The sequence below is a fragment of the Liolophura sinensis genome, chromosome 8 (assembly GCF_032854445.1).
Source record: "Liolophura sinensis isolate JHLJ2023 chromosome 8, CUHK_Ljap_v2, whole genome shotgun sequence".
Lineage (NCBI taxonomy): Eukaryota > Metazoa > Mollusca > Polyplacophora > Chitonida > Chitonidae > Liolophura > Liolophura sinensis.
Window position 1 is genome coordinate 54,292,330 of NC_088302.1, and position 26,986 is coordinate 54,319,315.

The 26,986-nt window shown below is 41.3% G+C and overlaps 1 protein-coding gene across 1 annotated transcript in view; it reads right to left on the bottom strand.

The window, feature by feature from the left end:
• Positions 1–7,448: 7,448 nt before the first annotated feature.
• LOC135473922 (uncharacterized) overlaps positions 7,449–26,986 on the bottom strand; it is a 107,509-nt gene continuing 87,971 nt past the window's right edge. The window contains 17 exon segments of the mRNA XM_064753863.1: positions 7,449–8,557; positions 11,988–12,103; positions 13,087–13,238; positions 14,490–14,790; positions 15,965–16,297; positions 16,751–17,033; positions 17,406–17,675; positions 18,098–18,261; positions 18,540–18,687; positions 19,421–19,609; positions 20,093–20,233; positions 20,810–20,914; positions 21,400–21,603; positions 21,993–22,199; positions 22,804–23,004; positions 23,527–23,643; positions 24,328–24,534. Of these exon segments, the coding sequence (XP_064609933.1) occupies positions 8,261–8,557; positions 11,988–12,103; positions 13,087–13,238; positions 14,490–14,790; positions 15,965–16,297; positions 16,751–17,033; positions 17,406–17,675; positions 18,098–18,261; positions 18,540–18,687; positions 19,421–19,609; positions 20,093–20,233; positions 20,810–20,914; positions 21,400–21,603; positions 21,993–22,199; positions 22,804–23,004; positions 23,527–23,643; positions 24,328–24,534 (3,435 nt within the window). The 3' untranslated portion in view covers positions 7,449–8,260.

A 26,986-nucleotide genomic window follows, 5' to 3' on the forward strand; every position in this document is an offset into this window, starting at 1 on the left:
ATTTGAGAAATTTCCAACAAAAGCCATACTGGTACGGGTTGGAAGGGTTTATTTCTATTGTTCGAAAGAAATGGCTGGGTTTCGCGAAGACTGCGCTTGGATAGGAAAGTGTAAAATGTAGCAATGGATTTTAGACTGCACAGTCTCCATAACTCATCAAGAATCATGCTCCAGTCTAATAACTAGGTAGCGTTTTCGGAAATTCTCATCGTAATATCTGACTGCATCAAAATTAAAGTGTTGATCCAGTAAGCGTACAGTGTTGTCATACTTGATGAGTCCAGTGATCTGATCAGGGTATTTGGAACAGTAGAGAGACATATAAATGTCGAAAACCTGCTACCACTGTGTGATACTGCTGATACTCTTTTCACCATGTGAACTGACATTAACAACTCTGCAATCTGAGGACAGTTTGATATACTATTCATCCTCTGATGTGGATCCAAAATCTACATTAATTCGTTTGAAAATATTTTTGTTCTTAGCTTAGCATTTACATTCAATCCCAGAGGCACTGAAGATGACACCAAGTTAAAAATGGGCAGGTCTTCAATATCATAGGTCTCCTTACCAAATAAGCTCTGTAATGGTACTGGGGATCGTTCCCGGGGCAAGGAGGTACCGGGACATATCGTCGGGGGAGGTGGTAGAGTCTTGTGCTTGGAAGCCGAGGTGGGCGGGCAAGGAGGAGAGTCATCTGCGCAGACGGCCTTGTAGAATACGAATAACTTCTTCCGCTACCTGAGTGGCAGATGGACATTCACATGGTGGGGAAGGGATTGGAGGGGTCGCATGAGCTTGAGGGGCTGCTGGATTTGAGGCTGTGCTCTTTACACGGGTACGTTTGGGCCTAGGATGGGCACCTGTAAGGGTTGCGGTAGTAGCCTTACGCTAGTTGGTTGGCATGGCTGATCTGGAAAAACAGCAATGTACACGTATATGTCACTGAACAGACTAATTTGTTACTTATACCCTGCAGCAATTATACAGACAGTCATTCAATACAACAATCACGAAGCTAAGTGTAACATGCATTGATCCATAAATGTATCCAAAAACTTAGTGTTGCTTGTAGCCTTACATTAATGACGAAAAGCAACAAGTACAATGAAATGTTAGATAGCCAGTAAACTAAGTCACATTGTACATGTTCCTCATTCTTCACTGAAGTCTTTTGTGACCAAGTTTATTTAGTCACATTGTACATGTTCCTCATTCTTCACCAAAGTCTTTTGTGACCAAGTTTACTTAGTCACATTGTACATGTTCTCCAGTCTTCACCAAAGTCTTTTGTGACCAAGTTTACTTAGTCACATTGTACATGTTCTCCAGTCTAAAGTCTTTTGTCTTTTGTGACCAAGTTTACTTAGTCACATTGTACATGTTCCTCATTCTTCACCAAAGTCTTTTGTGACCAAGTTTACTTAGTCACACTGTACATGTTCTCCAGTCTTCACCAAAGTCTTTTGTGACCAAGTTTACTTAGTCACATCATACATGTTTCTGGAACCAACTTAATTAATTTACTTAATCATTACATGTACTCGATCTTTACCGAACTCACCTATGAATAAGTTTACTGTAAATGTGTTCGATGCGCCAATCAGAGAAGGGATCATTTTATTCTGTTTTAGAGTTCTTTATCATCACCGAAGTAAATGGCTTTTAGCCAGAACAAACTTAACTGTGGTACTGAGTCAGTATTACATATTTTACAACCCAAAGGACAAGCATAGTATATACTGGTATTCATTTTTTTTTATCTATAGCAATTTTGCCAGATGGGGAGAAGCAATAAATGTATTTTTTCCAGAATTTAGATCATGATGTTGAAATTATTTCACTTGTTCTTGACTGATCCTTCTTTTACATTTACCGTGTACTTGATCATGTTTTGTTTCAGATGGGCGTTGTGAATGGAAAATGGTGTTTAAAGCCGCCAGTGGCGATGGCCGCGATGTTTTGGATATGTTTCTAAACGGCGGCAATATGAACGTGGACGTAACAGCTGCCAAGGACCTTAGCAGCGATCTGATCTATAGAGATTATCGTATACTAGACAATTGGGGGCATCTGATTACAAAACAGGTAGTTCTGTCGTACTGGAAACTTACTCTGCAACCTCTGAACTGATAAAATAAATCTCTTCACGGAGAAGTGGTAGGGCGGTAAGGTATGTATAGCTTAGAAGTGAGAAGTGGGCGGTAAGCCATGTATGGAGGAGAAGTGGTAAGGCGGTAAGCTATGTTTAGAGGAGAAGTAGTAAAGCGGTAAGCCAGAGGGAGGAGCAGTAAGTCAGGTATAGAGGAGAAGTTGTAAGAAATGTCTGGGGGAAGGAACGTAAGCCAAGTACAGAGTAAGTGGTAAGACGGTAAGTCATTTGTAGAGAAGTAGTAAGGCGGTAAGTCAATTGTAGAGGAGAAATGGTAAGGAATGTCTCGGGAGGGACAGTAAGCCATGTGCAGAGGAGAAGTCGTCATTTATAGAAGAGGAGTGGTAAGCAATGCCTGGGGAGAAACAGTAAGCCATCTGCTGGGGAGAAGTGATAAGACCGTAAGACATGCACAGAGGAGAAGTGGTAAGTTATGTTTGAGGGAAGGGCAGTAAGCCGTGTACAGAGGGGAAGTCGTCATATATAGAAGAGGAGTGGTAAGCAATACCTGGGGAGAAACAGTAAGCCATCTGCTGGGGAGAAGTGGTACGACCGTAAGCCATGCACAGAGGAGAAGTGGTAAGCTGTGTTTGGGGGGGGGGGGGGGGGTAGGACAGTAAGCCGTGTACAGAGAAGTGCAAATTTATAGAAGAGGAGTGGTAAGCAATGCCTGGGGAGAAACAGTAAGCCGTCTACTGGGGAGAAGTGGTAAGACCGTAAGCCATGCACAGAGGAGAAGTGGTAAGCTATGTTTGGGGGAAGGACAGTAAGCCGTGTACAGAGGAGAAGTCGTCATTTATAGAAGAGGAGTGGTAAGTAATACCTGGGGAGAAACAGTAAGCCATCTGCTGGGGAGAAGTGGTAAGATGGTAAGAGATGCACAGAGGAGAAGTGGTAAGCTGTGTTTGGGGTAGGACAGTAAGCCGTGTACAGAGGAGAAGTCGTCATTTATAGAAGAGGAGTGGTAAGCAATGCCTAGAAAGAAACAGTAAGCCATCTGCTGGGGAGAAGTGGTAAGACCGTAAGCCATGCACAGAGGAGAAGTGGTAAGCTATGTTTGGGGGAAGGACAGTAAGCTGGGTACAGAAGAGAAGTCGTCGTTTATAGAAGAGGAGTGGTAAGCAATGCCTAGAAAGAAACAGTAAGCCATCTACTGGGGAGAAGTGGTAAGACAGTAAGCCATGCACAGAGGAGAGGTGGTAAGCTGTGTTTGGGGTCCGTGTACAGAGCACAAGTTATCATTTATAGAAGAGGAGTGGTAAGCAATGCCTAGAAAGAAACAGTAAGCCATCCACTGGGGAGAAGTGGTAAGACCGTAATCATGCACAGAGGAGAAGTGGTAAGCTATGTATGTGAAGGGAGGAAGGAGGTTAATTAGTGTGCCCAAAATGTATATCCTAAGCAATATATAGGGGAATTGATGTGTTGTGCAGTATGGGGTTGGGTGGGGAAAGGTTATGTAAAGTCTGGGAATGAAAAACATTTAGGCGTTTTAAACGACAAATAAATGCTTCACATCACAGGAAAAGTTCATTTCATAAATCCTGATTTATGTATTCAAATTAATCAATAAACAAGTCTACACTTAATCGTTCAGGTGAAGTTGGAGGTTTTTTCCGACGGTGTGAAAGGAGTATGGTTCCTGTTTGACGGCCTGGGATCTACCGTGGAAAGTTGGTTCTCACAATCGCGCTTGATTGCCTCCCCTTATCAAGATCTCAAAACTGGTGATTTCAATTTTTTCCGCTTGAGTGGGTAAGTCCATTGGGATATTAAACTTCTGTGCCACAACTAAATGCCACTTATTAGCATACAATAGCATAAATCAGCTATTGGCCGACGATTTGTTCATGTATCACTCAGCTATTCAATCTGGATTGCATTTACCACTAAATATGAGCTGCTGAATCTGGAGACGAGAACGTGAAAAGCTCGACATACACGAGAACGTGTAAAGTTCTACATACACGAGAACGTGTCGTGTAAAGCTCGACGTACACGAGAACATGTAAAGCTCGGCATACACGAGAACATGTAAAGCTCGACGTACACGAGAACATGTAAAGCTCGACGTACACGAGAACATGTAAAGCTCGACTCAACTGGTCGTAGGGAGTTCGTCCCAGTCGCTGATGGTCATACAACTATGGGACTATTGACGGGCATGGGCTTACAACTACTGGAGTACAACTACTGTCGCGGCCTTATTCCTCATACACGAGCGCGTATGACCAGACCCAACAGTCGAGTTGAGTTGAGTTGGGTCTTTAGCTCCCGTGTATGCGGAACTTCAGAGCTGCTGCTCTTCCAAAGTCATCATAACCCACAGATGCCAGCTGTTTCACTGTTGGGAATGGCCTCGACCTTTGACTTTTGAGTTGATGTTTCTTCACACGTGTCTGGTATGCGAGAACCTTTCTATGCATGGTGTGGAGGTAAAAACTATTTGGCAAAGATGATGACCAAAGACAAAAAAAAAGTTATGCTTCAGATTAGCTAAAAAATTGTATGACCTTGAATATAATAAACAATTGAATTATGTAATACCAAGTTTAAACCAATAAACGATCTGTTGTACGCCATCCATTTTAGACGTTGCTTCACCACTGGGACATATAAATATTACAAAAAAATAAAATGTACTCAGTGAAATTACATGTACATCATTACTAGATAAGAGTGGGTTGAAATTTACGTTTACATTTGTTTCAGGGATGCGTTGAACGACCGCCAATTCCTCATTAATAGACACTATGGAGACACCTGCCCAGAGGATTGTGGGTATTTTTTTGTATCTAAGAATGATTCCTCCCCAAGTTGTAGCTACGACAGCAAAAGCGCCGCCCCCATGATTATCTACGCGAAGAAGAGTGCTAACTGTGTGGCTTACGAAACTGAAGGTATTTTTGTTTCTTGATAATTTTAAGATTTAAGGCCATGTTTTACCTAGGCATTTTGGATTGGAGACTAGCGATTGACTTACCGAAGTGAACAGAACTGAAGAAAGCGAAATCTTGGACCAAATTGAATGCCTTCAGTTTAATTTTATCATAACTTGTGGGATCTTCGAACTTCCTTTTCCCCCAAATACCGTGTTTAATCTTACATGGGCTCTATTTGTGCTTTCTTTATTCTCATCAGGATTTCATCCGAAAACGAAAATAAAAGTGAAAAAGCTATCTAAAAATGCCAAATAAGAGAGTTTGGTCAATGGTGTTTCCGTTGACGCTTACTTGCCAATAAAATCAAGACATAAACGGTCAGCTGTAAGTGGTTTTCAGTCAATGTACTTTCGAAGCCGTCAGTATGTAGAATCTCTTCTGTTTTTCTCAACCCTAAGCACGAGTTATACCTTTCCAGATAATTTACCATGAAATAATAAATGAGTTCAGATAGAAAAAGAGTGCAAGAATCAAATTGTCGTACGATTGGTGTCTGAGTTTTATGCCCCATTTGTTTGCGTCAGCGATATATATTAGTGTACGATTCGTATCTATGATGCATATTTGCTCACGATTTATCTATATTTGTGTGCGATTTGTTTGTAGAATGTTCACTGTTTGCTTCAGTGAAGTACAATTCTCTAAGGATTGTGTCTATGATATATAGTGCACGTGTAGCCTACAATTTGTTTCTGGGGTACTGTGTAACCTGTGTACATATTTCTTTCATATATACTAAACATTCTGTCACTTTGTGCTTCCTCCGCAGACGGCACGCTTTTCGGGGACAGGTTGGTGATATCCGCGAAAGTGTGTAACGTAGACCTCTGGATTGATTAGCGGGCATCCTGCCTTACCTCATTAACCAACATTCACTGCGTTATGCAACAGGCTCAGGCATTCCCATCAGTCATTTCTGTAACTATTCAACTTGAATATACTGAATAAACATATTGTGAATCAAAAAGTCTCCGCCTTGAGATACCCTTTTATCCTACTGGCCAACAGTCGTTTAGGTCTCAGGTGCTTTATTTGTTTGGTGTTTTACACTGTACCCTGAAAGATCATTTCCTTTATATGGCGGTGCTGTGGTTCATGGATGAACGAAACCGAGTAGACCGTGGAGAACCTCAGAAGTATTCCAACTCGCCACCCTGTTGGCATTTCATCAGTTATAAAGAGCTTTGTGGTGCTGAGACAGCGAAGACCAACCCATTTCTACAGCAAACAATTCCAAAATAAATGTGGAAAGAAGAGAGGTTTAAAGCTGCTCCATACTCATGTGAGAAACCGTTCATCAGAATGTCAAAATAACAAAATCAGCTAACATACATGTAGACGTAGATGTGTTTTGTGTGCTGAAGAAATTAGGAAAATGGCAATGAAAACCCATGTAAGGAAATTATCTCAATCCGGTCTGAAAGATTTGTCGTACCGACTTAATTCCTAATTTCTTAATTCATAATTCCTAAACACGGCAAAATGGGAAATGCCACTCCATTTTAGTCCATATGTACAAACGGGATGACAGAGCCTCTCCCGTTCTCATCCGACACCCAGTCGATAAGACAAATCCCACTCTGTGAACGCTGTTTCCAGAAGAAACCTTTGAAAGATTCTCACTATAGACCACAAAACCACATCAACGACTGCCAAGTTACAGGGTGTTAAAGACATAGGACTGTCAAGAATCTGTGCTATTAGTTTCACATGCACACGGCCCCTCTTTTCTTTTTAAGGTATTAAAGTTAAAACAGAGAACACTTGACATTACTCCGGCAAACACCGGTTGCCAGCTTCAGTGAGTCTGATGGGGGAAGTTAACCTTACACCGATTGACTGTATACTGACACTAGATATGACACCCCACTCATTCACTGTATACTAACACCAGCCATGACACCACACCCATTCACTGAATACTGCTGACACCAGACATGGTACTTCACCAATTCACTGTACCACTGATACCATATATGACACCCTGTCAATTCACTGAATACTCTTGACACCAGACAAGACACCTCACCAATTGACGGTATGCATTGTAATTTACTCTATACTGCTGACACCAGACATAATCACCCCCTCCCACCCGACTCCAAATTCAATGAACATGCTGAATACTGACACCAGACATTACACCCTGCCAATTCACTGTATACTGCAATCAGACCTGACACTATGTCTAGTCACAAAAACGAAAGCCACAGAGGCCATTTGTGAGATTTGATCACGTGTAGCCAATTGGCACACAGGTCTTCACAGATGTACGTTTCATACACGTGTACGCACTTATCCCACCTGAAAAGTCCAAAATCAAAGTATCAGTCATTCGTTTAAAATTCAGCAACATGTAGTTTATTGTGTATTTGTCCCAACATGAAAAATATTATCACAGTCTGAGGTGGACGGTTCAAATGTAAATAACATCCAAACATCTAGATTATGCGTACATGATTTACGCAAAATCATGCAAAAATAAAAGTAAACTCTCTTGTCATATACACATGAATAACAAACAGGTTTTGCAGTTAAATAATAAATCTTAACTGTGAAATAATCTGTATCATATACATGTACTACATAACATCCTTACACGAACCCCCTTAGCCATTCATAAGACATGTTTTACCAGATGGTTACACAAAGGATGTGGTTCAATGTCTTCACCCTTCTTTGAAGAATTAATTACCAATACTGAAAAACCATACAAAAGTGATAACTCGATAGTAGAAGTATGCATCTGCACATATAACTGTCTTAGACTTGTACAAGATTGCACAAAAACCGCTCTATATCCGTGTAAAAATATATGTACTCTATCAACATGTATGTTTTTGTAACAAACAAAAATGCTAGACAGTATAATACAAAAAATATACACAAGTATATACAGGTAAATGTTCATAAAACGCTGACAAAGTATAAATGTTTTAATGGAAAATCACTTTGGTCTAACAAGATCTGTAAGTCATCATACATTTTAACAAAATTTAGTCACAAAATATAAACATAGTCTATAAAATATCACATATGATAAAAGTTGGACGGGAACTGTAAATACAGTTTGGCAAATAACATGACACAGACATTGGCTTGTTATACACATAGCCTCACTTTTGGCAAAAAAAGAGAGTAAACATAGCTGAGAAAAATTTAATTAAGCACTGTCCTCAACATTATCACTGTCCATTGCACTCAGAATTCTGGTTTTCTCCATTTCCAATGAGTTCAATGTTTCTCGACACTGATGAATTGTTTGGCTCAGCGTTTTGCGCCTGTTTTGGGCTTGACCTTTGCCCTTTTCTGTTTCCAAGGCGATTTCAGCTTCCAGCTCATCTTCCCACCCAGAAAGCCTTTCTTTGGTTTCCAAAATACGATGAGAGACAGTAGCAAAGTCTTCTAGAAGTAAGTCATTCCTTTCTGTATGGTCCTTATCAGTTGCTGGGGGCTCAGTCTGAAAGTGAAGTGCAGTTTCAAGTCAATTTCAATATTGTACTGTCATATAACTTCAAAGTTACTTCAAGGTCAAGGGAAACATGTTTGTGAAGTGTACAGCTTTGACGCCTTGACAACATTGCAAGCAAAAGCACTTAGGTCCAGGTCAGTGAGTGCATATTTAAGAATATAGATCTTTACATCTGAAAGCTGAACTGTGAGGAATGAAAACAGATCTCCGATCCAGAGGATTATCTCCATGCACATAAGTTTCTATGTGCAATAAACATGTTCCTTACATACATCTAGGTGGACATCCAGCAAGGCAAACTGCAAAAGATCATGCTAAGCTTTACAAGAAAAGGCAATGTATTCAACCCCTACAAGTAGGTCAAATGCTGGAGGATGAAATTTGGAGTTAATGATATGTAAACTAGTGATCCCATTTACTTACTGACAGCTGGTTGGCTGATGCCTGAAGATACTTTCATTATCTACATATACATAGAGGATATACAATGAGTGACCATTATATCAGAGTGGTGTAATTGGGAACACGAAACACAAAAATCTCGCACTGCGGATTTCATAAATCTGATATAATGCTACACGGCTTGCATATCCTATGTATCCCGTATTTATCTCGAATGGTGTATGTGGCTGATAGAGAAGGCAACATCTGTTTGTTTTGAAATGTATGTAAATGAGATGTAGACTGATATCAATGTATGTGAAAAGGTTGTGACCAAACTACATATTTTCCAAAATATAGTTCTAGAAAATATTGAGCAAGTGTGTGATTTCTGTGAACAGAAAACATAACACAATCCATTAGTGTGATAGACGACGAGCTTTAACTTCTTTCGAAAATATCAGCATTCATAACTGCTCATTTGTCCAAACATATGGCTCCAAAAGTGTGACCTAAATCTCTCTGACACCATGCAATAACTTACAGGTCGAGAGTAGCTGTGATTTCGAAAATCATACTGAACAAAACATTCAAATTTAGACTTTAAACGCACACAATTCCTTTCAAAACTAATTTGCTGGTCTTATTAACCATCATGGAACTTGGAGAATTCAACAAAACAGTGTCTATGATATTTCAAAATCACACTGAATCCGTTTTGGGCTTTCCATGACATGGTAGATCTGATGTTGAATCAAAAGGTCAAAGTGGGACCAATTATCATGTTCGATGTGGAAAATAGAATGAACTACATCTAAGAATATTCTTGAGGTACACCAGTTGCAGACGAATCTACAAAGTAGTAAGGTAAGTTTGTAGGTGTTTTATTTCATGAAAATCTGTTACCGAGGCATGCCGCTGTCCTAGACGCCTGACACAGTGACTGTTGAACTTGTGTTTGTTAGTATCAGTACCTTGTTTTAGGTGTGTGCAGTGTCAAGCGTTTCATTTCCTTTCACCAAAAATGGCTATTTTTGACATTTCACAGAGACAAATCTTATTCCTATCCAGTGTACCAAAAACCTGAAAATTTGCATCACTGTTGTTATATCACTGAGACTGGCAAATTATGGGAAAAATGTACTTGCAGACTGTTGGTTGTTTCATGCCTCTAAATCATTCACCCTATCTACTTACAGACCAGTGGTTGTCTGGTGCCTCTAAATCATTCACCCAGATAACATGTACTTACGGGCTGTTGGTTGTCTGGTGCCTCTAAATCATTCACCCAGTTTACATGTACTTGCGGACCGTTGGTTGTTTCATGCCTCTAAATCATTCACCCTATCTACTTACAGACCAGTGGTTGTCTGGTGCCTCAAAATCATTCACCCAGATCACATGTACTTACGGGCTGTTGGTTGTCTGGTGCCTCTAAATCATTCACCCAGTTTACATGTACTTACGAACTGTTGGTTGTTTCATGCCTTTGAATCATTCACCCAGTTTACATGTACTTGCGGACGGTTGGTTGTTTCATGCCTCTAAATCATTCACCCAGTTTACATGTACTTGCGGACTGTTAGTTGTTTCATGGCTCTAAATCATTAACCCAGTTTACATGTACTTACGGACTGTTGGTTATTTCATGCCTCTAAATCATTCACCCAGTTTATATGTACTCGCGGACGGTTGGTTGTTTCATGCCTCTAAATCATTAACCGAGTTTACATGTACTTGCGGACTGTTGGTTGTTTCATGCCTCTGAATCATTCACCCAGTTTACATGTACTTACAGACTGTTGGTTGTTTTATGCCTCTAAATCATTCACCCAGTTTACATGTACTTGCGGACTGTTGTTTGTTTCATGCCTCTAAATCATTAACCCAGTTTACATGTACTTGCAGACTGTTGGTTGTTTCATGCCTCTGAATCATTCACCCAGTTTACATGTACTTACAGACTGTTGGTTGTTTCATGCCTCTAAATCATTCACAGAGTTTACATGTACTTGCGGACTGTTGGTTGTTTCATGCCTCTAAATCATTAACCCAGTTTACATGTACTAACGGACTGTTGGTTGTTTCATGCCTCTAAATCATTCACCCAGTTTACATGTACTTACGGACTGTTGGTTGTTTAATGTCTCTGAATCATTAACCCAGTTTACATGTACTTACGGACTGTTGGATGTTTCATGTCTATAAATCATTAACCCAGTTTACATGTACTTGCGGATGGTTGGTTGTTTCATGCCTCTAAATCATTCACCCTATCTACTTATAGACCAGTGGTTGTCTGGTGCCTCTAAATCATTCACCCAGATAACATGTACTTACGGACTGTTGGTTGTTTCATGCCTCTGAATCATTCGCCCAGTTTACATGTACTTGCGGACGGTTGGTTGTTTCATGCCTCTAAATCATTCACCCAGTTTACATGTACTTGCGGACTGTTGGTTGTTTCATGCCTCTAAATCATTCACCCAGTTTACTTGTACTTGCGGGCTGTCGGCTGTTTCATGCCTCTAAATCATTCACCCTATCTACTTACAGACCAGTGGTTGTCTGGTGCCTCAAAATCATTCACCCAGATAACATGTACTTACGGGCTGTTGGTTGTCTGGTGCCTCTAAATCATTCACCCAGTTTACATGTACTTGCTGACGGTTGGTTGTTTCATGCCTCAAAATCATTCACCCAGTTTACATGTACTTGCGGACGGTTGGTTGTTTCATGCCTCAAAATCATTCACCCAGATAACATGTACTTACGGGCTGTCGGTTGTCTGGTGCCTCTAAATCATTAACCCAGTTTACATGTACTTGCGGGCTGTCGGCTGTTTCATGCCTCTAAATCATTCACCCTATCTACTTACAGACCAGTGGTTGTCTGGTGCCTCAAAATCATTCACCCAGATAACATGTACTTACGGGCTGTTGGTTGTCTGGTGCCTCTAAATCATTCACCCAGTTTACATGTACTTGCAGACTGTTGGTTGTTTCATGTCTCTAAATCATTAACCCTATGTACTTACCAACTGTTGGTTGTCTGGTTCTTCTAAATCATTCACAAATGTCTGCCACAGAGCTTGCCCAGTCATATTGGCCACACGGAAACTATCCGGCACTTGTCTCGTCAACACAGTTGTACCTGTGAGGAAAGCCATGCAAATGTGAAGGCACAAATGTATCTTACAGAAAAGATTACCATTCATTGTCTTATTGTATACCAGGGGAGGAAGCAGACTGACACAACTGGCAACTATATCATGCTGGCACTGTAGCACTCAAGTGGATACAACCTCGTTGTTTCTGACGAGTGCTAAGCTGCTGAAGTTCTCTTCGGGGATGACTAACCTGTCACCAATGTAAACTGCTCAGTGTTATGCTCTAGTTAAGTTATCCCTGCCCATCGCAATGAATCCCATATAGTAAGCAGAACAGTACAAACTGAAATTGTGAGAGCTACATTGTTCTACAGTAAACAAGCTGCACTTCCGGAACCAAAACATTTTACTTATAACTGTGTTTGAATTTTTTACTAAAGTCTGAAGATGTTTGATAAATACGGGCTCAGCTGCTAATTTGTTTCAGTTTTACTGCAACACATATTGATTGTTTATTTATTGTTGTTTTATGCCGTACTCAAGAATATTTCACTTATACGACGGCGGCCAGCATTATGGTGGGAGGACACCAGGCCTAGCCCAGATGAATCCCACGATCATCCGCAGGTTGCTGCAGGCCTTCCCACGTACGGCTGGAGAGGAAGCCTGCATAAACTGGATTTGAGCTCACAGGGATCGCATAAGTGAGAGGTTCCTGGGTCATTGCGCCGGGCTGGCATGCTAACCACCTCAGTCACGGAGGCCCCCTATCTGTCTGTCTCTTAATCGTATGCACCTAGTGCACTGCATAGACCTTAATGTAACTATATTTTAAGTGCAATAGCATTATTCAGCAAGGCATAAAAGAAATTCGTAAAAAGGGATTTAAAATCACGTAATGTTGGTCACATCAAAACAGTCCTTACATACATGATATAAAGTTACAAATTCCTTAAAAGGTATGATTCACAGTACAAATTTGTTGATGTGGTAAGGTTGCACACATTGGGGGAGGACATACATGTACCTGAGGTGGTGAACATACTGCTGAGGTTAGTTAGTTGTTGGGCCACACACTTGGCTGACCCCTGAGCCTTGGCCTGCTGTAGCTTGGTCTCTACATCACCCAGCTCATCCTGAAGTCTGCTGGTAGATAACAACTGGCTGTACTTGGACAGTCTGCAAAAGAAAATAAGTTTGAAGATAAGGAGTCTTTTGTACTTGGAATGTGTTTTTCTTATATTTCTCTTGTTCAATATCCTGGACAGCTCTCTAATAGACCGACTTGATATTTTGAGTAACATGACATACAATGTCATTCATGCATGCAGTCTAAACCTGACACCACAAACAGTGCAGTATGAATTGTGATGCAACAGATGTGACAGGTATCTGGTGTCACCATGCAAGAATTGTGATGCAACGGACGTGACGGGTATCTGGTGTCATCATGCAAGAATTGTGATGCAACGGACGTGACGGGTATCTGGTGTCATCATGCAAGAATTGTGATGCAACGGACGTGACGGGTATCTGGTGTCATCATGCAAGAATTGTGATGCAACGGACGTGACAGGTATCTGGTGTCACCATGCAAGAATTGTGATGCAACGGACGTGACGGGTATCTGGTGTCATCATGCAAGAATTGTGATGCAACGGACGTGACGGGTATCTGGTGTCATCATGCAAGAATTGTGATGCAACAGACGTGACGGGTATCTGGTGTCACCATGCAAGAATTGTGATGCAACGGACGTGACGGGTATCTGGTGTCATCATGCAAGAATTGTGATGCAACGTACGTGACGGGTATCTGGTGTCATCATGCAAGAATTGTGATGCAACAGATGTGACAGGTATCTGGTGTCACCATGCAAGAATTGTGATGCAACGGACGTGACGGGTATCTGGTGTCATCATGCAAGAATTGTGATGCAACGGACGTGACGGGTATCTGGTGTCATCACAGTGCAAAATGTCCTTGAAGATCAAAATTAGAAACATGAAGGCGGTCTATTATTGAAGACAAGTTAGCCTTCATATTTAAATTCCACTGTAGTATAAGTGAAATATTCTTGACCACGGCGTTAAACGCCAATCAAATATATAAATCACATTTAAATGTATTTATTTATTTATCTGATTTGTGTTTTAGGCCCTACTCAAAAATATTTCACTTAAATATACAAAACTGGGCAGTTATTGAGCCCTGGGAAAAGCCACGACCATCTGCCGGTTGCTGGCAGACCTTCCCATGTACAACCAGAGAGGAAGCCATCATATTTAAATACAAAAAATCTTAAATGCATGTATGCAAGTTTATAAGATATCAAAAGTTGCAGATGTTCACATGCGCTTTATTCAACATTTATTCCCTGATATCTTCTGCTCATAAGGCTTAAGGTAATACCAGATTATGTGATGATACCTATGATTGATCCTGTCCTGGTTGAAGTGGACACCTGTACCGTCTGTGGCCGGCAGTAAGCGGGTGTCCAGCAAGTCCGTGACCACATGACCCTTCTCATCCTCGCTGTGACAGGAGTTGAAGACGGAGCTCAGCACTCCGTTAGCCCCTTCCTCCACGTTGTGACCATCTGACCTAGTCAGAGACTGGGAGAGTTCCGTGGAACGGCGGTAACGTGCGAAGAACAGGTCATCACACACCACGGCCATGGCACGATGGTACTCGCGCACAAAATCTGGGTTAGAGTCATCCTGGAGGTTGCCTGAGGGAACAACAACAACAAATACAGGTACTCAGCTATATTTTTCTGGCAAAACTAATTTTTTTCCAGTAAGATATCCTACCTTCCAGACAGACCTTAAAATAACTCTTTAGGATAAAAATAACTCTCACAGTCAGAAAAAATTTGATTTTGATATGCCCACATTTCAGGGACAGCTGGCTTCAGCATAAAAATACAAAGCTACACACAGACAAAATGCAGTTGCACACAATGCAGACAACCAACATTGTACCACTACCTAGAGGCACCATGCAGACAACCAACATTGTACCTGTACCTAGAGACACTATGTAGACAACCAACATTGTACCACTACCTAGAGGCACGGTGAAGACAACCAACACTCTACCAGTACCGAGACAAACCATACAGACAACCAACTTTGTACCACTACCTAGAGGCACCAACATTGTACCACCTAGACATGCCATGCAGACAACCAACACTGTACCAGTACCTAGAGGCACCCTGCAGACAGCCAACATTGTACCAGCAACTAGAGGCACTATGCAGACAACCAACATTGTACCAGTACCTAGAGGCACCATGCAGACAACCAACATTGTACCTGAACCTACATGTAGAGGCATGTTGCAGACAACCAACATTGTACCAGTACCTAGTGGCACCATGCACACAACCAACATTGTACCTGAACCTACATGTAGAGGCATGTTGCAGACAACCAACATTGTACCAGTACCTAGTGGCACCATGCAGACAACCAACATTGTACCTGTACCTAGAGGCATTATGCAGACAACCAACATTGTACCAGTACCTAGAGGAAACATGCAGACAACCAACATTGTACCAGTACCTAGAGGCACTATGCAGACTACCAACATTGCACCAGTACCTAGAGGCACCATGCAGACAACCAACATTGTACCAGTACCTAGAGACACTATGCAGACAACCAACATTGTATCAGTACCTAGAGGCACCATGCAGACAACCAGCATCGTACCAGTACCTAGTGGCACCATGCAGACAACCATCTAATTGGCTTTTTCCATCTAATTCTGCTTTATATACATGTGCATTGTACCTTTATATCTTGATTTACACTACTTTACACCCTTTGACAGAATGCTGTGCTCACAATAAATGCTAAAAATGCAGACATCTGAAATGCCTGTCAAGTACTGACCAGCTTTGACGTGTGCCAGGGTGTGGACCAGAACCAGCAGGAATTCCCCGACAGAGTCCAGGCGCGCCGTTCGCAGGTACAGCATGTGGTTAGTGGCGTCAAAGTGGAAGGAGTTTCGGTAGCGGTTATGAGTGAGGTGGTCGTTAGCGGGGATCTTGTCAGCTAGCAGTATTGTGACTGGCATGTGATGGCAATGGGTGGCCACCAGCTCAGATACAAAACAGCCAAACTTGTACACAATGAATGTACGAGGCTTCACCTTATTCAGATCCACTGGAGTCAGTTCGGTGTCACTTGTCCAGCCAGCATCACTGGAATCCAAGGAACTTTCACCTAAGAAAATCAAACATTTCCTCAAGAAAATAAGTCTGTACATATACACGGGTATTCACATTGTCAAGAAAATAAGCCTGTACATATACACGGGTATTCACATTGTCAAGAAAATAAGTCTGTACATATACACGGGTATTCACATTGTCAAGAAAATAAGTCTGTACATATACATGGGTATTCACATTGTCAAGAAAATAAGTCTGTACATATACATGGGTATTCACATTGTCAAGAAAATAAGTCTGTACATATACATGGATATTCACATTGTCAAGAAAATAAGACTGATGTGTATGTATGAATCTGAACAAAAAATTGCAATATATGTAAATAATCTTCCAAATGTAACACTTCCAGCCTACATGTTTATACAGCTGGAATTACCTAATATTCATTAATAATTCTAACTGTTCTGAAAAATTTACATAAACACACAAATTTCTCTCATACCTTCTGATGAGTTCTGTTTACTTGATGTTCCAGTAGACAGATTCTTCTTCATCTCCTCTAATTTCTGATACAGTGGGGAAGCCAGCAACAGAGCTGTTAGTTCTGCCTCATTGAGGGGAGCTGTCATATTGTAGGAGGAGGGGAGAGAACTGTGATCCTGACCATTAGGTGGCACTCTCTCACCACTGTCCTCCATGACTGGGGTGTCCTCAACGGGCTGCATGGGGTGCCCACGACCTGACACCAAGTGATCTATGTTCACACACTCCTTCAGAGTCAGTGCCTGCAACAACACACCTTGACATGTGAGATACAGCCAAATAAAAAACACCAAAGCTTTACAACATTTCTTCATCTCCTTTGTCTTAATCTGAAAACTATCCTCAAGTTCAAATGGTGTAAACTTCTCATTCATTTCTTTCCTTCTCCAACAGATGGCACAAAAAAGATACAATCTGGACACCCACAGCTATCACATCTTTAGTCACACTTAAAATTCCTCATCAGCACAATTGTCACATTTATATGTAGTACACAGAACGGCTTCATATCTTTGTATATTAAAGCATGAAACACATGGTAGTGGAAATTATAAAGTGTTTAAGGTTCTGAACTCTCAAAACTCTCAAACTGACTGTCTCCTCCCCAGACTCACCTCATCTGCCTTCAGTCTCTCCATCTCACTCCTCTGCTTAGCCTCCAACTCCTCTGTCTCCTGCCTGACCTCCTCTTTCAGCTCCTTCTCTTTCTTTCTCAGTTTTTCCTCCTTCCTCTTCCTCAGCCTATCTTGCAAGTTACTCTGCATCCGTAATCGGTCAGCCTCCATCTTGTTGACCACAGTCTGCACGTCCCGCTCGTACTCGGCCATCACACGTTCCTGCTCTTCCTTGCCAGCCCCCTGCTCACTCAGTCTCTCCAGTTCGGCCTACAATATGGGGATGGATCTCAGTCTTAGAAAAGAATGATGACAAGTATCTATACAGTGTGTTTATAAAACACGTATGTCTTCTTCTTATGCAAAGTACACAGATGTACACAAATTGGAAGCTATCTTCCAAATAGTTTTAGCGAAATCATTTCCACAAGATTACAAATTTTGTGAATGAAAAATGAATAAAATATGTAAAATCAAGAAAAAATCGAAGAGCCATTGGAAAATGACCTAAAACTTCACCTTTGACTGAGTTGCACCTATTGCCTCATCCTGAAAGTTCTAAGCATTGAGGTGTTTTCAGATTTGGAAAGAAGAAATATTCATTACCAAAACCAATGTTTTATGACATTTATTTCCTTGTAAAAATGCATATTTACAGTAAGTTTTTTCATTTCTAGATGACTGGTACTTGCCTTCATTTTCTGTTTTCTCTCCTTGATAAAATCGTCTTTACGTTTCTGGAGAGCAGCAATGTTTTTCTCTGCTTTCTCCTTGTCCCTCTTTGTGTCATCTTCCAGTTTCTGTTTGTACATTGTTAATTCTTCAGATAACTTCTGTTTCTCTGATTCATCAAATTCTGAAACACAACATGTGTGATTCAGTTATTCAATGTCGTGAGAAATTTGTTAATATTTTCCTTTGGCAAAAGAGAATCTTTTACAGCACAGCCCTTTTGCCATGTACTTCACAAATTTCCACACAAACAGGAGCTAGATCCAACCTAAAACTCTCATTGACCAAGAGCGAAGTAATGCAACACAACTGACTGTAAGCAAATCTACCACAGCCATAAGGTTGATGCGGCATCAAACCATAACCATTCATTTATTAACCATTAGTGTTGTCTGCCCTCACCTTGTCTCTGTCTCTTCATGGCCTCCTCCTGCTGGCGATGCAGCTGCTCCAGGGATAGCTTCACATGCTCCAGTTCCCCAGCAGCATTGTCTGCGCACGCCACAGCCTCATGGTGAGGACTGTACTCACGTAAAGCCTCAGAGAATTCCTGTGGCACACAAACAGCTAGGTATTAACTAGCAACAGTAGCTGAAAACCTTTACAGCAAATATAAAACTTTCATCATTCTGTTTTAATATAACAAGCTAGGCAAAGATCAGGAAGTATAAATATAGTTATACAACACTTGCTGGATATTTCCCCACACATTTTTGAAGTGGATAGCTATGTAACCAAAAGCAATTGCAGATTGACTCACAGATTTAACGCCTTCAGGACGGAACTGAAGTGCTTATTGTACAATGACTAAGCGGCTCTACTGCTCTACACAGCGCTCAGATGCCCTTACAAACGGGCTTATTTCATGATGAGATATCACCAACAAACAACAGCTTTCTACGATCAGATGCACACGAGAAACAGTCTTTATAGTTCGATCATGTATGCCCAAGTAATGCAACTTGTGTACAATAAAATGTCTGCTACAAATAACACAATTGTACACCTGGTATCAGTTGGGTGCAAATACAAATGGAGGGTTGTAACTTCACAAATACGTATACAGTCCATGTGCACTGAGTCATTTTCTAACTATGTCTGATCGACATACCTGTAAATGTATAAGCTGATACCTGAATTATTCAGAATGTACAAACCATTCTCAGGCAAAACAACATGTATTACTTCAATAATGACAAGCTTCCTTTATCGGGAAGTATAACAAGGTTACAACAAAATTCAAAATCTGAACAACTTTTCTGATGTTAGCATCTGTGTATTACCTTGTAATGTTTCTCTTTGAGTTCAAGTTTTGCACGAGCACATCTCAACTCCCAGTCTGTCAGCGCCTGCTGTTCTATATTAGCCTCCTCTGCCGACTGCTGTCCGTCAAGGGCAGACAACTCCAGCTGGTGCTTGTTCAGTAGCTCTGCTCTCTTCTGCTGGAGCTCCTCATGTGTTAATCCTTGCTTCTGATGGACAAAAAAGATGGATACTCAACTAAACATTTACAAGAAGATATTAACAACTTGCAGGAAAGGGTACATCCAGTCTTAATAGCTTTGTTTCATTTGATTTCACTTAATAATGAGGTAAATCTGTGATCATAATACAGTTTCTGTTGTTTTTTTTAACAACATACTAACTTTTCTACTATAGCATCAGGAAATAAATCTTCATAGCAAAAGACACACTGTCTTAATGAACACATAATTTTCTCTGACAGATGATAAGTACGGTAAAAAAAAGAATACCTATTTAGTAAAAAGTACATCTATTCTTGTTTCAACCTGCATCATCAGGCAGAGAGTCTACATAAATATGCAACAATCTTCTACACTGAAACAACTTATCTTGGATCCAGTAAAGATACTGGTCTGATCAACAGCTGTCTGAGACTGCATCACAAATGAATACATAGCATTTTTTTTTATCACAATAGGACAAACAAGTACCTCTAATGCAGCAAGCTCTAACTCCTGCTGTTTCTTCAAGTCGTCTCTCAGTTTATTGTATTTGCTGCACAATTTGTTCAGAGCCTCATCAACCCGCACCTTTTTCTCAGCCACAAAACGCCCTTCCAGATCATTCAATTCCTGAATAGAAAACATGAGCAAAATCACTGCAGTGTGGAAAAAGTCAGTGTCAGTGATGACAGCTGTGCTGAGGGGCAATCAGTTCCTAGCAGAGCTTCAGTGTCAGTGATGACAGCTGTGGTGAGAGGCAATCAGTTCCTAGCAGAGCTTCAGTGTCAGTGATGACAGCTGTGGTGAGAGGCAATCAGTTCCTAGCAGAGCTTCAGTGTCAGTGATGACAGCTGTGGTGAGAGGCAATCAGTTCCTAGCAGAGCTTCAGTGCCAGTAATGACAGCTGTGGTGAGAGGCAATCAGTTCCTAGCAGAGCTTCAGTGCCAGTGATGACAGCTGTGGTGAGAGGCAATCAGTTTCTAGCAGAGCTTCTCTTCTCAATGTATTGGGTTATATTTCCAGATGAGTTTGAGTATGGAGATTACCATCCTTGACACTACAGTGAGACTTCCTGTGTATGCTTTCCCATGACTGCAAGTGTTGGGTATATCGTTTGGGTGGAAACAGGCATGGTAGACAGTCAGGAAAGTTATAATTTTCAACCACAAATTGGACAGACAGTAGACAAAATCTCACAAAGCCTACCTGTGCATGTCTCTTTGCTAGAACTGCCCTGATAATCTTGTCACCATCCTCAATTCCATTCTCTCGGATTCCCTCCTCTATGGCCTTGGATTCCACTTCTTTCATCTAAAATTTTATTGAGAACAGTTAGTCTGTACAGTTAATATAAACATATCTGCGATGTCACACACCCAACAATCAACGAAGAACTGGAATCACTCTTATGCAATATGTATATACACTTCAAAGCCGCATTTTGAAGTTCTTAAAAACTGAAATGTTAAATTTCAAAAAATTTCCATTTAACTAAATGGCAATCCAGTTCAGATGAAGACGCATAAAATGTCTTATCTATGTATCATCAGCTGGCTTGGCCAGTTAGGACCACCAAAACTTTCTAATACAACAAAACATACTAAGAAGAACATGTTATTCCTGGATGCCTAAAGCCTTCAGTTACTGCTGGATACTTTTTCACGTTGCACCTAACACCACTTTCAAATCAAATGGTAAGACGCTAGGAACTAATTTCCTAATTGTTATCAACAACTCATGTGTTCGTGTTAGTATGTTACAACATCTCCCACATCATCACTGAATTATAAACATACCTTCTTGAGTCTCATATCGTCCAATTCTTTCTGTTGTTCCAAAGTCTCCTTTGTCAGCTCAACTTCCTGACGACGACGCAGTTCTTCCATCTTCTTGCGTCGCTTCTCGGCTAGTTTCTCCCGGGTGGCGAGAATTTGACGAGTCTTCTCCGACTCCATCTTACTCGCAAGTTCTGCCAACTCTTTCTCATGGGCAGCCATTAGCTACAATTTGTGACATGAAAACCCACTGTATTGATATACTAATAATTATTGGCTCATGTTATTCTGTACAATAAAAAGACAAACAGATTTAACTTAGACCAGAGTGGTCAGATTAATCACCAGAAACTTTGCAGATCTTAAATACATGTAGGTCATAAGGGACAACTATTAATATTTTATCCTTAATAATGTGTGCTTTATTCAGTGTGAGGAAATAAATTTTCAGAGATATTTCATCCGGTAATTTTTGTAATAGCTCATATGCTCTTGATAAGAGAACATGCAATTATTAAAAAATCATAAGTGGTATTCAAGGCCACTGCAAAAAGCCCTGATAAATAGCAACAGGTGAGGATTATTTGTCAGTGACAAACAACGTCTAGACATACAGCATTAAGTTGATCCTGGCTGAGATCTGTGCGAGCGGCTAACTCTGCAGCCTGTCTGTTCCTGCTCTCCCTCAGGACTTTCTCAGCCTGATCCTCCAGCCTCTGTCTGACACTGGTCTCCTCTCCCCTCGCCTCCTCCTCAAGTCTGCTCACTGTCTTCTCCTGTTCTCTCTTGTGACGCTCTCTTATTTCCTCATTTACTTGCTCCTACATGGAAACATGCTGATCTATTCATTTATCTAGCAGATTAGGCGATTTCATCCAAAGCTACTGAGTATTGTGTCAATGTCTTTGGAATAAACAGATTGCAATCGTCTTCTCCAGTGTGCAGGTACGATGATTATTTGTCAGGCATTTGCTAGCAGTGGCTACATGTATACGTGCGTCATTACATAAATACAGCTAAGACTCTGTTAGAGCCTTGTTATGAGCTGACAACAACTTGTAAAACTAAATACATCTGCAAAAAACTTTGTAAAATGATACCAAAACTTGTTTTAAATAAAGAGAAATTTAAATATTTTTGTAGGGTAGTAAGATTTCGTGAATGACTGATGCCAAATATTGTCAAGATGTTCTACATATATCTACTAATACATATGTGCACTGGTCACTAAGTTTTATTAAGAATTTTCTAAGATACATTCACATTTAATCCAGATAAAAATTAGGTCTTGTCAGCTTCATTCTGAACACCAAAAACACTCCGGAAATTAATTACCCGTAATGGAAATTAACTATCATCACTGCCAGCCCATGTTTTTTAGTTCACACTATACACTGCTGACAGAATGATACTAAAGTGTCTGACCTGTTGTTTTCTGAGCACGTCCTCCTGTGGACTGTGGCCGTACTGCACGGAGGGCAGATGAAGGGCGTCGTCCTGAACGCTCTCAGCCAGGGTCTGCTTCATTTGCCAAGACTGTTCATCTACAATCTGCTGAGCCGCGGCCTCCTCAGATTTACGATGGGCCTCCCTCAGCTTACGGGCTCTGCGGGCCTCCAGCTTAGCCTGCTCACAAAGTCAGGCATGCACACAGTGGTAACAGTGAAACATATATCATACAAGCCTATGGCAATGAAACATCGTTAAAGAAATGCTGTGAAAGCCTTATGCAGGCCCATCTTATGCAGGCCCAACATGTGAAACCAAACATAACATCCATGGCATCCATAGTGAAGAGATAGGTCATCCTGGTACATGCACTTGATGTAGTGTTGTGACAGCTTTATAAGATGGGACCCAGAAGTGCATTGCATATTTTGTGTATGAAGCATGCACAAACTGATACTTTACAGAAAATAATGTGGAAGGCATTTACCACATAAAATTGATGTAGTCATCAACAGAAATACTACTAATACATTATTACCAGAATAGCTTCAAGGATATACATTGAAATACATAGACTGAACAGATTCAATCACATTCACATAAACTTTCACAGATCTTGAGTACATTTGTTAACCCAATGAGCTTATGAACCAAAAAAACCTCACAGAAGACACCACTTTTACATGTTGTCCTGCCCACCTTCATGTCGTTGAGTTGCCGGTCACGTTCACGGCTAAGGTTTTCTTGCAGTAGCTCATTGTCGCGTCGATTCTGATCTAGAAGCTTCTGAACAATGACTTGATCAACTCCCGGAAGCTGAATTTAAATTCAAAGACAACCATTTATTACAAGTATCTTCAGTACTTACCTGTCACAGGATCCAACATGGCAAAAAGTTAGCAAATCTTGAATTAAGCAACTGTTTCAACTGGTAAATATACAATGTACATTTGTACTTATTAAAAAATTTTCACCTTAAATCCCATCAAAACCTCATGGACGTGTACAAATATCTATCACAATTCAGAGAATATTCTAGGCTTCTGATTGGTGAATCAGCCTTGGATAAGCTAAGGCATGTCAAAACAGTTCCACTGATTCACCAGTTAACACAACATGTCAAAAAACTTCTCATGATCTTTATGAAATGATGAAATTTCATACCCTAGAAAACAGAGTCGAAAATGACTGACTGGCAGTTCACCTAAGGCAAGTACTTTCTCTTAGCTCCGAGAAGTGCCAGGCTCTGTTAGCATAAATACTTCCATGAAAAAGCAGCATGCTTTGGATGAAGTACTGGCATTAATTCAAGAAAAATGTGTGTCCTACAGATATGCATACCATATTTGTTAAGGACAAATTTGGAAGAAAACAAACTCCATGTCCGAGGTTGGAAGTGATCCTTCACTTTGCATCTTTGTTGGGTACAGCATGTAGTACGACGGAATTCCATTTCACACCTGACACAAAGACTATACATAAATCATAGCTTGCCCTCACCTTGCCCAGGAACTCCTGATGTTTCTCCTTCAGTGTACTTGTGTGCTCCTCATCAAGGCTACGCTGGAGCTTCCCAGCATGCTCCTTCTCCTCAGCATCAGCCTCCAACTCAGCCGCATCCCTCTCCAGCTGCTGCATCCACTTCAGTGCTGCCATCTGGTGGTCAAGTTCATCATGCTTCCCTTCCTGGATAAGCCTTGTAGACAGCTAAAAATGGAATAAACATGCATTCAAGGATTAGCTTTACCACTGAAATCTGGACAGAAAACGTACATGAAAATACTGCTGTCATACTTCGAGGAGAGCTGTGGATTATATAGCACAAATCATGGAAATACTTAATAACAATCACACCTGACAACAGTATTTTAGATACATATATATCATTGGTTTATAGTTAAATCAAATGTTTCTTATCCTGCCTTTAACAAGGACTGAACTAGTCTATTAACAGTACAACCCAAGGATCACAGTACGAAATGGCAGTAACTAGTGGTAGAAAGGGGAAGTCCCTCACATTCAGAAGACGGAATGAGTGAAATAGAATGATTGGTGCCTGCTTAATGTGTGACACTGGAATCCTACAAAGAGCCGCTGACCTGTGGGCGCTGTACAATATAATATACGCAAATTACGCTATTCTTAATACTACTTTACATACTTGCACACCTAACCACTGGGTGCATTCTCTCAAACTCTGGCCAGAACACCTCAAACGCGTCTCACCTCCACTTCAGCCCAATTGTGTCAAGCTTTACCGTTTCATCTTCATTCAGCTGACTGTTTTGTAGAAAGTCACATCTCTACTTTTCCCCAAACTGGTTCTGCTTTAGTGTCAAATCTACCTGATCAGGCCATGCAATAATACTTTATCGACACACCTTAAATTTAGTCCAATCTCAACCAACCCCTAATGTCCCATACTTTGCTGTCTCACCACTACTTCTGTCCCATGCATCATACTTCACTGTCTCACCCCTACTTCAGTCACCCGTATCATACTTCACTGTCTCACCCCTACTTCAGTCACCTGTATCATACTTCACTGTCTCACCCCTACTTCAGTCCCCTGTATCATACTTCACTGTCTCACCCCTACTTCAGTCCCATGCACCATACTTCACTGTCTCACCCCTACTTCAGTCCCCTGTATCATACTTTACTGTCTCACCACTACTTCAGTCCCCTGTATCATACTTTACTGTCTCACCAATACTTCAGTCTCATGCATCACACTGCACTGTCTCACCCCTACTTCACTGTCTAACCACTACTTCAGTCCCCTGTATCATACTTCACTGTCTCACCAATACTTCAGTCCCCTGTATCATACTTTATTGCCTCACCACTACTTCAGTCCCCTGTATCATACTTTACTGTCTCACCACTACTTCAGTCTCATGCATCACACTGCACTGCCTCACCACTACTTCAGTCCCCTGTATCACACTTCACTGTCTCACCCCTACTTCAGTCCCCTGCATCACACTTCACTGTCTCACCCCTACTTCAGTCCCCTGTATCATACTTTATTGTCTCACCACTACTTCAGTCCCCTGTATCATACTTTACTGTCTCACCCCTACTTCAGTCCCCTGTACCACACTTCACTGTCTCACCCCTACTTCAGTCCCCTGTATCATACTTTACTGTCTCACCACTACTTCAGTCCCCTGTATCACACTTTATTGTCTCACCCCTACTTCAGTCCCCTGTATCACACTTCACTGTCTCACCACTACTTCAGTCCCCTGTATCATACTTCACTGTCTCACCCCTACTTCAGTCCCCTGTATCACACTTCACTGTCTCACCCCTACTTCTGTCCCATGCATCATACTTCACTGTCTCACCCATACTTCAGTCCCCTGTATCACACTTTACTGTCTCACCCCTACTTCAGTCCCCTGTATCATACTTTATTGTCTCACCCCTACTTCAGTCCCCTGTATCACACTTCACTGTCTCACCCCTACTTCAGTCCCCTGTATCACACTTCACTGTCTCACCCCTACTTCAGTCCCCTGTATCATACTTTATTGTCTCACCACTACTTCAGTCCCCTGTATCATACTTTACCGTCTCACCACTACTTCAGTCTCATGCATCACACTGCACTGTCTCACCACTACTTCAGTCCCCTGTATCACATTTCACTGTCTCACCCCTACTTCAGTCCCCTGTATCACACTTCACTGTCTCACCCCTACTTCAGTCCCCTGTATCATACTTTATTGTCTCACCCCTACTTCTGTCCCATGCATCATACTTTACTGTCTCACCCCTACTTCAGTCCCCTGTACCACACTTCACTGTCTCACCCCTACTTCAGTCCCCTGTATCATACTTTACTGTCTCACCCCTACTTCAGTCCCCTGTATCACACTTCACTGTCTCACCACTACTTCAGTCCCCTGTATCACACTTCACTGTCTCACCCCTACTTCAGTCCCCTGTATCACACTTCACTGTCTCACCCCTACTTCAGTCCCCTGCATCACACTTCACTGTCTCACCCCTACTTCAGTCCCCTGTATCATACTTCACTGTCTCAACCCTACTTCAGTCCCCTGTATCACACTTCACGGTCTCACCCCTACTTCAGTCCCCTGTATCATACTTTATTGTCTCACCACTACTTCAGTCCCCTGTATCATAC